Here is a 14,694-nt window from a genome sequence, read left to right as displayed (position 1 = left end):
ATTGAATGTAGTGCAGCCCCGTTGCCTGTGCCAGGTCCAGAGCTAATCCTGAAACTAGAGAACTTGTGGAAATAAAGAGCAACATCTTGAAAAATGTCCATATTATAGAGGAGGAAGGAGTGCTGGACATCTTAAAATGCAGCAAGTGGATAAAGCCCCATGACCTAATCAGGTGTATCTTAGAACTCTGTGGGAAGCTGAGGAATTAATTGCTGGTCTCCTTGCTGAGATTTTATATCATCAATAGCCACAGGTGAGGTGCCTGAAGACCAGAGGTTGTCTAACGTGGTGCCACTTTTTAAGAAAGTTGGTAGGGAAAAGCCAGGGAACTATAGACCATTGAGTCTAACATCTGTGGTAGGCAAATTGTCGTAAAGGAATCCTAAGGGACAGGATTTATATGTATCTGGAAAGGGAAGGATGGATCAGGGATAGACAACATAGCTTTGTGGGTGGGAAATTGTGTCTCACTAACTTGATTGAGTTTTTTGAAGAAGTAACAAAGGGATTGATGAGGGTAAAGTGGCGGATGGAATCCATATGGACTTCAGTAAAGCATTTGACAAGGTTCTGCATGGTAGTCTAGTTAGCAAGGTTGGATCACATGGAATACAGAGAAACAGAAGATGTTGGTGGAGGGTTGCTTTTCAGACTGGAAGCCTGTAACCAGCAGTCTGCCACAGGGATCGGTGCTGGGTCCACTGCTTTTTGTCATTTATATGAATAATTTGGATGTGAACCAAGGAGGTAAGTTTGTAGATGACACCAAAATTGGAGGTGTAGTAGACAGGGAAGATGGTTACCTCAGAGAACAACAAGATCTTGATCAGTTAAGGCAATGGGCCAAGGAGTGGCAGTTAGAGTTCAATTTAGATAAATGTGAGGTGCTGCATTTTGTTGCAAATCAGGGCAGGACTTATACATTTAATAATAAGATCCTGGGGGACGTTGCTGAACAAAGAGACCTTGTAGTGCATGTTCATTGTTCCTTGAAAGTGGAATCACAGGTAGACAGGATAGTGAAGAAGGCATTTGATGTGCTTACTCTTATTGGTCTGTGCATCGAGTACACGAGTTGGGAGGTCATGTTGCAGCCGTACAGGACATTGGTTAGGCCACTTTTGGAACACTGCATGAAATTCTGGTCTCTCTGCTATAGGAAGGATGTTGTGAAACTTGAAAAGGTTCAGAAAATATTTACAAGCAAGGTGTTCGATAAGGTTCCCTACAGTAGGCTATTGTACAAAATGCGGTGGAATGGGATTGTGGGAGATACAGCAGTTTGGATCGGAAATTGGCTTGCTGAAAGAAGACAGAGGATGGTAGTTGATGGGAAATGTTCATCCTGGAGACCAGTTACTAGTGGTGTACCGCAAGGGTCAGTGTTGGGTCCACTGCTGTTTGTCATTTTTATAAATGACCCAGATGAGGGCGTAGAAGGATGGGTTAGTAAATTTGCAGACGACACTAAGGTCGGTGGAGTTGTGGATAGTGACGAAGGATGCTGTAGGTTACAGAGAGTCATAGATAAGCTGCAGAGCTGGGCTGAGAGGTGGCAAATGGAGTTTAATGTAGACAAGTGTGAGGTGATGCACTTTGGTAGGAGTAACCAGAAGGCAAAGTACAAGACTAATGGTAAGATTCTTGGTAGTGTAGATGAGCAGAGAGATCTCGGTGTCCATGTACACAGATCCTTGAAAGTTGCCACCCAGGTTGACAGGGCTGTTAAGAAGGCATACAGTGTTTTAGCTTTTATTATTAGAGGGATCGAGTTCCGGAACCAAGAGGTTATGCTGCAGCTGTACAAAACTCTGGTGTGGCCGCACTTGGAGTATTGCATACAGTTCTGGTCACCGCATTATAAGAAGGATGTGGAAGCTTTGGAAAGGGTGCAGAGGAGATTTACTAGGACGTTGCCTGGTATGGAGGGAAGGTCTTACGAGGAAAGGCTGAGGGACTTGAGGCTGTTTTCACTCGAGAGAAGAAGGTTGAGAGGTGACTTAATTGAAACATATAAAATAATCAGAGGGTTAGATAGGGTGGATGGGGAGAGCCTTTTTTCTAGGATGGTGATGGCAAGCACGAGGGGGCATAGCTTTAAATTGAGGGGTGAAAGATACAGGACAGATGTCAGAGGTAGTTTCTTTACTCAGAGAGTAGTAAGGGAATGGAACGCTTTGCCTGCAACGGTAGTAGATTCGCCAACTTTAAGTACATTTGAGTCATCATTGAACAAGCATATGGATGTACATGGAATAGTGTAGGTTAGATGGGCTTCAGATTGGTATGACAGGTCGGCACAACATCGAGGGCCAAAGGGCCTGTACTGTGCTGTAATGTTCTCTGTTCTATGTCGCCAGGTTTGGAGGGCTTGAACTATAGGTGGATGCTGAATAGGCTGGGACTATTTTCCCTAGACAATCAGAGGCTGAGGGATTTGTAGAAGTTTATAAAAGCATGAGGGGCACAGATAGGGTGAATAGCCAAGGTCTTTTCCCCAGAGTAAAGGAATCCAAAATTAGAGGACATTGGTTTAAGTGTGAGAAGAAAGATTTAACAGGGGCCTAAGAGTCAACTTTTTCACGCCAAGGGTGGTGCATGTATGGAACGAGCTCCCAGAGGATGTAGTGGAGGCTGGTATTGAACATTGAAAGGCATCTGTATAAGTATATGAACAGGAGGGGTTTAGAGGGATATGTGAAATGCTGGTAGATGGGACTAGATTAATTTAGAGTACCTAGTTGGTGTGGATGAGTTAGACCAAAGTGTCTGTCTCTATGCTGTAAGCTCTATGACTCTTATGATTCCCGGTAGAAAGGAAATCAATTCTCTCAGGCCTTGGGTGATAGTCTCTCTTTCATGCTCCCCAGCTGGACCTCAGAGACACAATGAGCTCCAGGGATGCATTCACTATTCTCCCATTTTAGAGTCATTTTGGTGTCCTCTGCCTGAGTCTCGACCACAGCCTGTCCATGAGAGCTACCATTGTGAACTGTCTTCCCATCACATGCAGGAGCCCTGTGCCAATGAACATTACAGACAGAAGTTAATAATGAACAGTACCAGAGCAAGGATGTCTTGCTGCAATTGTATACGACCTTGGTGAGACCACGTGTGGAGTATTGTGTGCAGTTCTGGTCTCCTTATCAGAGGAGGGATGTTCTGGTGATGGAGGGAGTGCAACAAAGGTTTACCAGGCTAATTCCTGGGATGATAGGACTGATGTATGAAGAGAGATTGATCAGTTAGATGTATACATTCACTGGAATTTAGAAGAATGAGGGAGGATCTCATGGAAACCTATAAAATTCTAAACGCACTAGACAGAGTAAAAAGAGGAAGAATGTTGCTGATGACGAGTGAGTCCAGAGCCAGGGGTAACAACCTAAGGATATGGGTAGGCCATTTAGGATTAAATAAGGAGCAATGTCTTCGCCCACAGAGTGGTGAGCCTGTGGAACTATCTGCTACAGAAAACATTGAAACTTTTCAGGAGGGAGTTAGATATAGTTCTTGGGTCTAAAGGGATCAAAGGATTAGGGCAGAAAGTGTGAACCAGAGAATTAGACGATTACCATGATCATATTGAATAGGGAAGCAGGCTATCAGGACCGAAGGGCCGACTGGTCCTATTTTCTATGTGTTTCAGGGATAATAGGAACTGCAGACGCTGGAGAACTTGAGATAACAAGGTGTACAACTGGATGAACACAGCAGGCCAAACAGCATCAGAGGAGCAGGAAGGCTGATGTTTTGGGTGTAGACCCATCTGATGCTGCTTGGCCTGCTGTGTTCATCCAGCTCTACACCTTATTATCTCTATTTTCTGTGTGTCTGCGTTATATACAGCAAAAGCAGGATACCAGAGGCTGGAGTCTGTTACAGTCTCCCTGAAGCATGTACTGTAACCCAGGCTGCCAGCCTTATGCGTTGCAGTGTCTGAGATGCCCTCTTTTAGGTGAGGCATAAAACCAAGGTGCCATCTGCTGTCCCCACTAGATGAACAAACTGACCACAGCACCAAGATACAGTGAGCCATTCGAGTGGAGGAAGTGTAAAGGTATGTAGCAATAGTGGGGGACAACATGGTTATGGGATATTATCCTCTGCAGCCCCAGAATGTGAATTGAGAAGGTTGTGCTGCCTGCCCGATGCCAAGGCCAAGATCACCTCGGGTCTGGAGAGGAACTTGGAGTGGGAGAGGAAATATGCACTCCTAATATGGACCACACCATAGGGAGAGCTAACAACAGGCTTCTTTGAGGGAATATGGCCAAACCAGACACTAAGTTAGAAATCAGAACCACAAAGGTAATCATCTCAAGGTTATTGTCTGAGCCATGAGAAAATTGGCCCAAAATAAATCAGATGAGAGAGTTAAATACATGTCTTAAAGATTGGTGCAGAAAAAATGGGTTTTGATTTATTGGGCTCTGTCACAAGATGGTTGTACAAAGGGACATTGGAGTTCCTGTCAATAAATCCTTGAAGGCTAACATGCAGATGTGGACAAGCTATTAGGAAGGCTAGCAGAATATTGGCATTTATGGCAAAAATATTTGAGGTCACAAATAGTGAAGTCTAAATGTGTCGACACTGTCAAACTGTGCATTGTGCGGTTCTGGTCTCTTTATCTCAGTAAAGAAATTATTACTATCAAGGGAGTAGAACAAACCTTTAGCAGACTTGTTCCCAAGATGGCTAAACTGTCCAATGGAGGGACAAACTGAGGGTGTATTCTTTAAGAGTTTTACAGAATGAGAGGTGATCCCACAGAAACCTACAAAATGCTTAAAGGGATAGACAGAGTAAATGCAATTAAGATGTTCCTCCAGTTAGTCAAATCAAGAGCCAGCAGGCACAAACCTTTGAAAAAAATCATTTGGGTCTAAGATACAGAGAAATGAGGAGACATTTCTTCAGCCAGAGAGCGGTATGCCGGTGGAATTCATTGCCACGGAGCGCAGTGGAGGCCGGGATGTTAGATGCCTTCGAGGCAGAGATTGATAAATTCTTGATCTCACAAGGAATCAAGGGCTACGGGGAAAGTGCAGGGAAGTAGAGTTGAAATGCCCACCATCCATGATTAAATGGCAGAGTGGGCTCGATGGGCCAAATTGCCTTACTTCCACTCCTATGTCTTATGTCTTATGGTCTAAATTCTTTTACTCAGAGGATTGTGAACATTTGGACTTCTCTACCACAGAATGAGACTCAGTCTTTGAGTATGTATAAAGTAGAGATTGATAGATTTCCGATTATCAGTGATGTATGGGGTTATAGGGTAACTAAGACACTTGCAGTGTTCAATCAGCCAATGTTGTGTTGTAGAGCAGAGCAGACTCACTGGGCTGAATGGCTAACCCATGTTCCTATGTGAGGTGAGCTAGACAAACGTAGGAAGAAAGGACGCTGCAATAATGCAGGGGAGCAGTACAGGTAATGAGAAACAGTGTGTGACACATGAGAAATTGCTCATTGTTAGTGTGAAGAATTTGTTTTTGGGGGTTATTGATGTGAACACAATCAGCCTGGTAAACACATTGGGCTGTTCAGATGAACCAATCTTATTTGCGATGGGAACTGAATCAAATTTCTCCATGTGGAATTGTTTAAATCTAGAGGAATCAACAGTGTTTTTCAGGTATGCTCGCCCAAAGATGTGAAATCGTTTTTGACTGCTTGTTCGCCATTCACACTGTTCATGATGTCTTCAGTGTTCATGGATTCTCTTGAAGGTGATTTAAAAATTACTCATAATTAGAACCCAACATCGACTTTAGCAAAGAGATAATGGGAACTGCAGATGCTGGAGAATTCCAAGATAATAAAATGTGAGGCTGGATGAACACAGCAGGCCAAGCAGCATCTCAGGAGCACAAAAGCTGATGTTTCGGGCCTAGACCCTTCATCAGAGAGCTCTGATGAAGGGTCTAGGCCCGAAATGTCAGCTTTTGTGCTCCTGAGATGCTGCTTGGCCTGCTGTGTTCATCCAGCCTCACATTTTATTATCATCGACTTTAGCAACATCTATTTCAGCTGAAAATAACCAGTCAGTTTGTGGCTGTTAACAGTGAGGTTTAAAGCACTAGTGCTAAGAGGAAGTGATTTTCTGATTGTGCGTTAAAGCAATGGGCCAGTTTGATTCAGGGTAGGCTGTTAGAGAGAAATGTGAAGATTGTCCTCAATGAACCAATGCTCTGCTTGTTCAGGTATCTGCAGCCATCTCCAATGGAATGGAATTAGCTCTCGGTGTGTGAGAGGAACAAGTGGAGGTCACAGGTCAAACTCATCAATCTAACGATTGCCAACACAAGATCATAATGACAGTCAAGGACAGTCTGTCACAGCTCACTGGTAACCCCCTCAGATCAATCTGCCAGAGCAACAACAGAGGAGCTATCTGTGTCCCCACACTATAGAGCGCTCCCCACACTACAGCCCATAAACTTCCCACAGCCCCCTACCCACGCTGCAGCCCACTCCCCACACTACAGCCCACTCCCCACATTATAGTCCACTCTCCACCCACAGACCCCTGCCTATGCTATGGCCCACTACCCACCACCCCCCCCACAGCCTACTCCCCATGCTACAGCCCACTCCACACCCTTCAGCACACCCCACCACACTACAGTCCATTCTCCCACACTTCACGACCAGATTTACTGACCCTCCCAGTTTGTGGAATGATTGATCCTCACAGTATCTGGAATGACTGATGTTCCCAGTGTCCTGGGAGACATGTCCTCCCTTTGCCAATCCCAAAAAACAAATGGACCTTTTCTCTCCTTGTTGCCTAATGATTTGGTTGTTCTTCACTTCCCTTGGTATATCTGAAACCTGTGCCACATCCAGTCCTTGAATCACCAGCCAAAGGGAACAGCTTTTCTTTCTGTCTTTTCTAAACCTGTCACCACTTTGTCCACCTCAATCAAATCCCTCCACAACCTCCTTGCTCCAAGGATAACAACCTCAGCTTCTCCAATATTACCTTGTAGCTAAGATCCCACATGCTTAGAACAATCCTGGTGAATCTCAAAGACCCCCACATTCTCCCTAAAGTGTGGTGTCCAGAACAATATTTCAGAGGACATGGGTGTCACTGGCTGGCCAGCATTTATCTCCTGTCCCTTGTTGCCCTTGAGAAGGTGGTGGTGAACTGCCTTCATGAACTGCTGCAGTTCTCCTGCTATGGGTTGACCCACAAAATCCTTACAGAAGAACTTCCAGCATTTTGACTCAGCAACAATGAAGGAACGCAAATATATTTCCAAGTCAGGATAGTGAGTGGCTTGGAGGGATCTTTCGGATGGTGGTGTTTCCATATGCCTGCTGTCCTTGTACTTCTAGATGGAAGTGGTCGTGGGTTTGGAAGGTGCTGTCTCAGGATATATGATGAATTTCTGCAGAGCATCTTGTAGATAGTACACACTGCTGCTACTGAGCATCGACAGTGGAGAGAGTGGATGCAGTGCCAGTCAAGTGGCTGCTTTGTCCTGGATGGTACCAAGCTTCTTGAATATTGTTGGGGCTGCACACATCCAGGCGAGTGGGGAGTATTCCATCACACTCCTGACTTGTGCCTTGTAGCTGGTGGACAGGCTTTGAGGAATCAGGAGGTGAGTTACTCACAGGAACACAGGAATTAGGAGCGGGAGTAGGCAATTCAGCCCTTAGAGCCCGTTCTGTCATTTAACATCATCATGGCTGATCTCAATTCCATTCTCCCGCCTGCTCCCTTTTGCTATTTCTTTCTTGAATCTGTTGATCGATTCTGCCTCCACCGCACTCTGGGACAGTGAGTTGCACAGATTCACAACTCTCCTAGAGAAGTACTTTCTCCTCTTCTCGGTTTTGAATCTTACTCCTCTCACTGTATATCTATGAGATTGTTCAACATCCACCTTATCAATCCCCTTTAGTATTTTATATCCCTCAATCAGATCCCCTTTCATTCTTCTCACCTCCAGTGAGCACAAGCCCAAGCTATTCAACCTCTGTTCATACAACAGCACTTTCATCCCTGGAATCGACTTGAAGAACCTTCCCTGAACTACATCCAGAGCCACCACATCCTTCCTCAAGTAAGGAGACTAAAACGGGACACAGTACTCTAGGCGTGGACTCACCAGTGCCTTATATAATTGTAACAACACTTTTTACTCTTATAATCCAGTCCTTTTGGAATAAATGCTGCTGCAGTATTCCTTGCCTCTGATCTGCTGTGTAGCCATTGTATTTCTATTACTAGTCCAGTTGAGTTTCTGGTCAATGGTAACCCTCAGGATGTTGATAATGGATATCATACTTATTCTACTTATAATTTATATAATTAGGGGAGGCGATGGCCTAGTGGTATTTTCGCTAGACTGTTAATCTGGAGACAAAGACAAAGTTGCTAGAAAAGCTCAGCAGGCCTGGCAGCATCAGTGAAGGAAAGAATAGAGTTAACGTTTCGGGTCTGGTGACCCTTCCTCAGAACTTCCACAGTTCTTTCGTTTTTTATTTTGTTAATCCAGAGATTCAGGTATTGCTCTGGGGATGTGGGCTTGAATCCTGCTACAGCAAATCATGGAAACTAAATTCAATTAAGATATCTGGAATTAAGAGCGTAATGATGACCATGAATTAATTGGTAGCTCAGTGAATGGGCGGCCTGGTGTCTCAGTGGTTAGCACTGCTGTCCCACAGCATCAGGGACCCAGGTTCAACTCCACCCCTGGGCGACTGTCTGTGTGGAGTTTGCACATTGTCTCCATGCCCGCATGGGTTTCCTCCCATAGTGCAGGGATGTGCAGGCTAGTTGGATTAGCCATGGGAAATACAGGGTTACACAGATAAGGTGGGTCTGGGGAGGTTTGCTCTTCAGAGGTTTGGTGTGGACTTGAGTCAAATGGTCCGCTTCTACACTGTAGGGATTCTATGATTCTAATGTCTGGCCTACATCCGACTCCAGACCCACAATAATGCAGTTGACTCTTAAACTGCTGCCTCAGAAATTAGGGATTGACAATAAATGTTGACCAAGCCAGCGATGTCCTCATCCTGTGAATGAATAATTTAAAAAAATACAAAAACAGAAGTTGCTAAAAAAGCTCAGCAGGTCTGGCAGCATCTGTGAAGAGAATAAATTGGAGTTAACGTCTCAGGTCTGGTGACCCTTCCTCAGAACTTGTTTCAGTTTATATTTAATTTTTTAAAAACCCTAGGTGCAGTCATGAAGGCTGAGCATAATGTCTCTGCTTTTATATTCAGTGTCTCTATTTCTGAAGCTCAAGATCCCAAATGTTTTGCTCACCACTTTCCCCCATGTCCTGCTCCCTGTAAAGATCTGTGCACATGGAACTCCAGATCTCTCTGACCCTATGCCATCTTTAGAACCATGTTGTTAAGTCTATATTGGATCTCCTTGTCAGTTCTGCCAAGTTGCACCAATTCACTCTTTTGGCTTAATCCTTCTGCCACATGTTTGCCTATTTTGTAAGTCTCTCTATGTCCTGTTGCAGTTAATCCTTATAATCCTCACTGTTTTCCCCTACCTCTGTGTTTGGTATCTTTGGGGAATTTTAATGCGTTCCACTATCCAAGTCCTAGAAGAAGTTTGTGAAAGAGTCTAACTCCTGATCCTATGACTGGGGTTAACGGTCCAATGTGCTGCTGTGCAAACGTGACCAATGAGTTGTCGCCTGGATTCCTGCTTCGTTGACCTGAGGGATCCCACCTCCAAGAGCTGCTGACCAATTGGAGGGGAGGCAGTGCAGCTGTCTCACTGGTGCCGCCAAGAATAGTGGTCACCATTGGGACTGTGCCTGACTGAGAAGGTGCTTTTCCTCTCAACCAGGTCAGTGAAGCCCAGGCCAAGAGCAGTCAGGCACACCCTAGCATGGTAGGCATTGGAGAGTGCCCTCTATGAGAGTGCCAGTTGGAAGGGTCATCTGTTCCTGAACCCAGGAAGCTGAAGAACTTGTCTAAATCTGTTAGGACAAGATTGGCCATTGAACTGGTTTCATTGCCCTGTGGGTGGGACAGCCATCCTGTCACTTGCCCTCTGCTGCCAATGGCGGGGAGCAGCAAGAGAACAGCACCCCTCAAAACCCCTCCCCCATTCTTGCCAAACACCTTGTCTTCCTTTACCACTATCTGGACCCTGCCTTTGCCTCACCTTCCCCCACCTCCCAGCCCATTACTCAAGGCTAGAAAACACCCAGGGGAAGGGGCACTGGGCACAACCTGGTGACGGTTAACACCACCCAACAATAGAGCAGCACCTTTCAGAGAATACCACTCCGTGAAGAAGGAGATCTCATAACAGCGAGGTACAAAATGTTCGATTTCCAGTTGTTAAGAAACCGCGGTTGATCTTATTACTCAGTTGCACCGGTTTCAAAGTTTGCCCGATGCTAAGCTGCCCAATCACTTGTTGTTGCAGGTACAACAGCCTGGTGACTGGCCAGCGGGCCAGGGGCATCATCTGCGTCTGCTGGATCCTGTCTTTCATGATCGGCTTGACCCCGATGCTGGGCTGGAATCAGTCCAACTGTGAGCTCACCATGAAGCTGAACAGGACTGAAGGCTGCAGGGATGGCAAGGTGTCCTGCTTGTTCGAGGAGGTGGTCACCATGGATTACATGGTGTATTATAACTTCTTCGCCTGCGTCTTGATGCCCTTGCTCATCATGTTTGGCATTTACTTGAGGATCTTCATGGCAGCTCGCCATCAACTCAAGCAGATGGAATTTAAAGTCACAGCCATTGAGAAGAGTAGGTCCACCCTTCAGAAGGAGGTGCATGCTGCCAAGTCTTTGGCCATCATTGTGGGTCTCTTTGCTGTCTGCTGGCTGCCACTGCACATCATTAACTGCGTCAACCTCTTCTGTGAGAACTGCCGTCCCCCAGCCTGGATCATGTACTTCGCCATCATCCTGTCCCATGCCAACTCCGTGGTCAACCCCCTCATTTACGCATACCGCATCCGAGAGTTCCGCCAGACCTTCCGCAAGATTCTGAGGAAGCACATCCTGAGGAAGCCAGAGCAGGTGCTGCAAACGCCTAGTGCGAGGAGTTCCACTCATGGAGGGGGTAGGAGCGCTCAGCTCAACGGTGGTGTGTTTGACCTAGTGAACGCCTGCTCCCATGACGTGAGAGAGAAAGATCCTCAGCAGAACGGACATGCCCTAGATTTCCGGCCTCACGGGTGCGCAGGGGAACAGCAGCCAGAGGAAGAGGAGAATACTGAGGGTCAACTCCCCACTGTCTCCGTGCAACAGACTCCCTGCTCAACTCTCGCCAAAGTCTCCTGACCCTCTGTCAAGTGAAGCTCTAACTTGTTCCAACAACAAGGTGAAGGGTTGCGATTGCAACAATTAAAAGAGGAGAGAGGGACAGAGAGCACAAAAGAGGGAGGGAGGGACGCACAGAGAGAAAGGGTGAGAAAGAAAGAGAAAGAGAGTGACAACATGCCAATGGAACATAAAGGACACATGTTTGGAGGTCACGGAGTGGGCGAGAGCTTTGATAGCAGCTCAGTGTGAAGCTTACGTTGCCCGAATGCCTTGTGTATTTGTTTAGCTTCCTCCGGTGCAATGTCAGGCTGCTGCCTCTCACCTGGACCCATTGGTGGCACAGCTGGTGGGGAGGCAGTGGGGTGGGAATGGGGGACCATGCCCCTGGCAACAACGTTGTGTGTTCTTGTCGTCTTGTATATTCCTGTCTGTAAACTGTCGCCTGTAGAATTTTGTGTGGTGTTTACATGAGTCCGTGTGGATCAGGGGAGTGCAGTCTGAGGCACTGACTATACATAGGGACATGACCGGCTCACTCACATCACACCTGTTTCCTCAAGGCCCTTAGGCAACCAATGGTTTGGGAGTGTCTCCTCCTCACATGCTTGACAGCAGTTTGACTGTGAAACAATCAATCATTCTGGAAGTAAATTGCAAGCTAGATGTCACCTTCACATGGAGGTCTCAGCTCAACCCAGGTTGCAACATCTACTGGGGTTTGACTCCATTATCTCGACAAATTTGACAGAGAGGGAGTCAGTCAGACACTTGTTGGGCAAGGGGCCGTGATGTCTTGGGGAGGGACAGTGATGTCATGGGGGGTTAGGCCAGTGACATCACATGGGGCTGTTGGGTTGAGGATGACGTTGGAAGGGATGATCTGGTTGCAGTTGGAATAGAGCTTCTTCACTTAAAACAGAAGGTACTAGCATCAAACAGTTCAACAAAGTTTCACTGGGCTCTGCCGAAGGGGTTCACTTTTTAACGCAGGTTGGGTTTTTTTTTCATTAGAGTTTAGAAGAATGATGGGTGCTCTTACTAAAACAGAGAAGATTCTGAGGAGGCTTGACTGGATATATTGAGAACGAGGTGACTTTGTGAAGGTGGAAGCCATTTTGATGCAAATGGTTGATGACTACATGAACTTCTTCCATGTTGAAAGACAAAGAAGGGGCAGTGACATTACAGGACTGGTGGGGGGCTAGCTGGGGAGTGACTTCTTGGGAGGGTGTTGGCTGATGAGAGTGTTGATCTGTCTTGGCTAAAGCACCCTCAGTGGTTAAAGCCTGGGACCTGCAGCTTGTCAAATATATGGGGGCTGGTACTCACAGGCTTGACACCAGCTTGTGTAATTGGTCCTTAATGGGAATGTTTCTGGGTCAGTAATCCACAGGGCGAGAGTGGTAACTCCCCTCGAGGAAGCCGGAGAAATTTAAATGTATATAATTAAATTAGGAATAAAAATCTGGTCTCAGTAATGGTGGCTATGCAAACAATGGTTTATCATATATTTTAAAAAGAACAATATGTCCACAAATGTCCTTCCTACACGTGACTCCAGACCATCAGTAACATGGTATATTCTTCACTGCCCTGTGAGATGGTAGGATAACCATGCAGTCATGCTCTCGTTGTCATAGAGACTTGCCCACATAGAAGCTGGTGGTTTCAGACGCAGCTGCCCACCGCCTTCTCCAGGGTGTTTCTGGGAATGGGCAGTAAAATGTACATCTTACCGCGGAGCGACAGTCGCTGTCATTGAGCAGGCCATCAGCCTGGGGAATGTCATTGGTTCATTACTGTTCTCATCGTACATTGGAAATCATTAAAAAAAAACAGCCGTACAACAAGAAACGAGGAGTGAACTTTATTTCAACTGCTGCTCTCGGCTGCATTCACAGAACACTGAGTCCGACAAGAACAGAGCAAACACCTTCAACAAACACTTCCCCCCTTCACAGAGCAGAGAGTAGGCAGCAGTCTGATGGATGTGTGTGAGGGTATTTCTGGGTGTGCCAGGAGTGAGTGGGCAGCTGCTGTGAATGGTCAGTCCTCATTGAACAACATAAACCCAGCCCCTGTAAACAGCCTGTAATGTTCAACAGAGGCACAGCTGAGAACTGGGGAATCCGGAGAATGGTGAAGGGGGGGCAGGGTCTGCCTCTGGGGGAGGGGGAGCAGTGTCTAACACGGTGGGGCAGTTTCTGACCCTGGGTCAGGAAGGTGTGGGGGAGCTGGGGTGGTAATGCCATTATGTGACCACAGGAGGAGGAGAGTGGGGGTCATGTCAGTGTTTAATCCCCAGGGGTAGTTTGGGGGCCATGTCTGACACCCATGGTGGGAGAGGGGACGGTGTCTGACCCCCAGAAGGGAAGGGGCAGTGTCTGTCACTTAGTGGGGAGACAGTGACTGACCACATGGATGGTTGAGGGGTTGGCAGTGTCTCTCTCTGGGTGGAGGGGAGCAGGGCCTGATCCCAGGGGAAGGTGGAGGGGACAATATCTGACCCCAGGTACTGGGTTCAGTGTGTGCCAGTGGGCCATTGGACAGACATAGCTGGGGCTGTCTGCCCCCTGCAGCACAGCCATATTCCCGTCGTATCGCACCACTCCCGGGTTTTGCAGTATGTTGGAGGGGTTTGCAGTACAGTAAACCCTACCCTAGCAACCTGCACCACTGCACCTGCTGACACTCTCCAGAACGGAGTTCCTGTCACCAGCAAACTGGAAATGTTATAAAAAGTGGCCAAAGAAATAAATGCTACAACAATCACGGACACACACAGGCACACAGAGGCAGTGAAAGGTACAGGCACAGAGAGAGGCACACAGAGATAGAGACAGGCACAGACATAGACAGGTACACATGCATGTAGAGACGAAGAGAGGTATACATATACACACACACACACACACACAGAGGCACACAGTGACAAAGACAGAAACAGACACACACAGATAGAGAGAGGCAATAGATACACTAACAGGCTCAGAAAGGCATGGACACACACACAAAGTGGCACAAACATACACACACAGGCACAGAGAGAGGAGCAGACATATACACATAGGCACACAGAGACAGAGAGAAGCACGGACATACACACAGAGACAGGGAGAGGCACAGGCACACAGAGACAGAGAGAGGCACAGGCACACACACAGCTACCAAGAGACAGAGAGAGGCACAGACATACGCATACACAGGTACTAAGAGACAGAGAGAGGCACACACACACAGGCACACAGAAACCGAGAGAGATGCAGACACACACACACAGAGGCACAGAAAGACAGACAGAAGCACATACATACACAGGCACAGAGAGACAGAGAGAGGAACAGACAGACACACACGCACACACACAGGTACCAAGATGTAGACAGAGGCACCCACACACAGGCACACA

The 14,694-nt window shown here is 46.8% G+C and overlaps 1 protein-coding gene and 1 long non-coding RNA gene across 3 annotated transcripts in view; one reads left to right on the top strand and one right to left on the bottom strand.

The window, feature by feature from the left end:
• adora2aa (adenosine A2a receptor a) overlaps positions 1–13,121 on the top strand; it is a 32,709-nt gene extending 19,588 nt beyond the window's left edge. The window contains exon 3 of one of the 2 annotated variants that reach the window (XM_048556697.1): positions 10,433–13,121. In XM_048556697.1, coding sequence (XP_048412654.1) covers positions 10,433–11,303 — 871 coding nt within the window. In that variant the 3' untranslated portion in view covers positions 11,304–13,121. Of the gene's footprint in view, positions 1–9,509; positions 9,597–10,432 lie in introns of those variants that run through there. The other variant, XM_059655175.1, reaches the window with a different exon arrangement.
• The window catches only part of LOC132211008 (uncharacterized), a 181,763-nt gene that overhangs the window by 77,286 nt on the left and 89,783 nt on the right, over positions 1–14,694 (bottom strand). The window lies entirely within an intron of this gene.

This window comes from Stegostoma tigrinum, chromosome 26 (genome assembly GCF_030684315.1).
Source record: "Stegostoma tigrinum isolate sSteTig4 chromosome 26, sSteTig4.hap1, whole genome shotgun sequence".
Taxonomy (NCBI): domain Eukaryota; kingdom Metazoa; phylum Chordata; class Chondrichthyes; order Orectolobiformes; family Stegostomatidae; genus Stegostoma; species Stegostoma tigrinum.
This window is presented reverse-complemented; position numbering and strand designations above follow the sequence as displayed.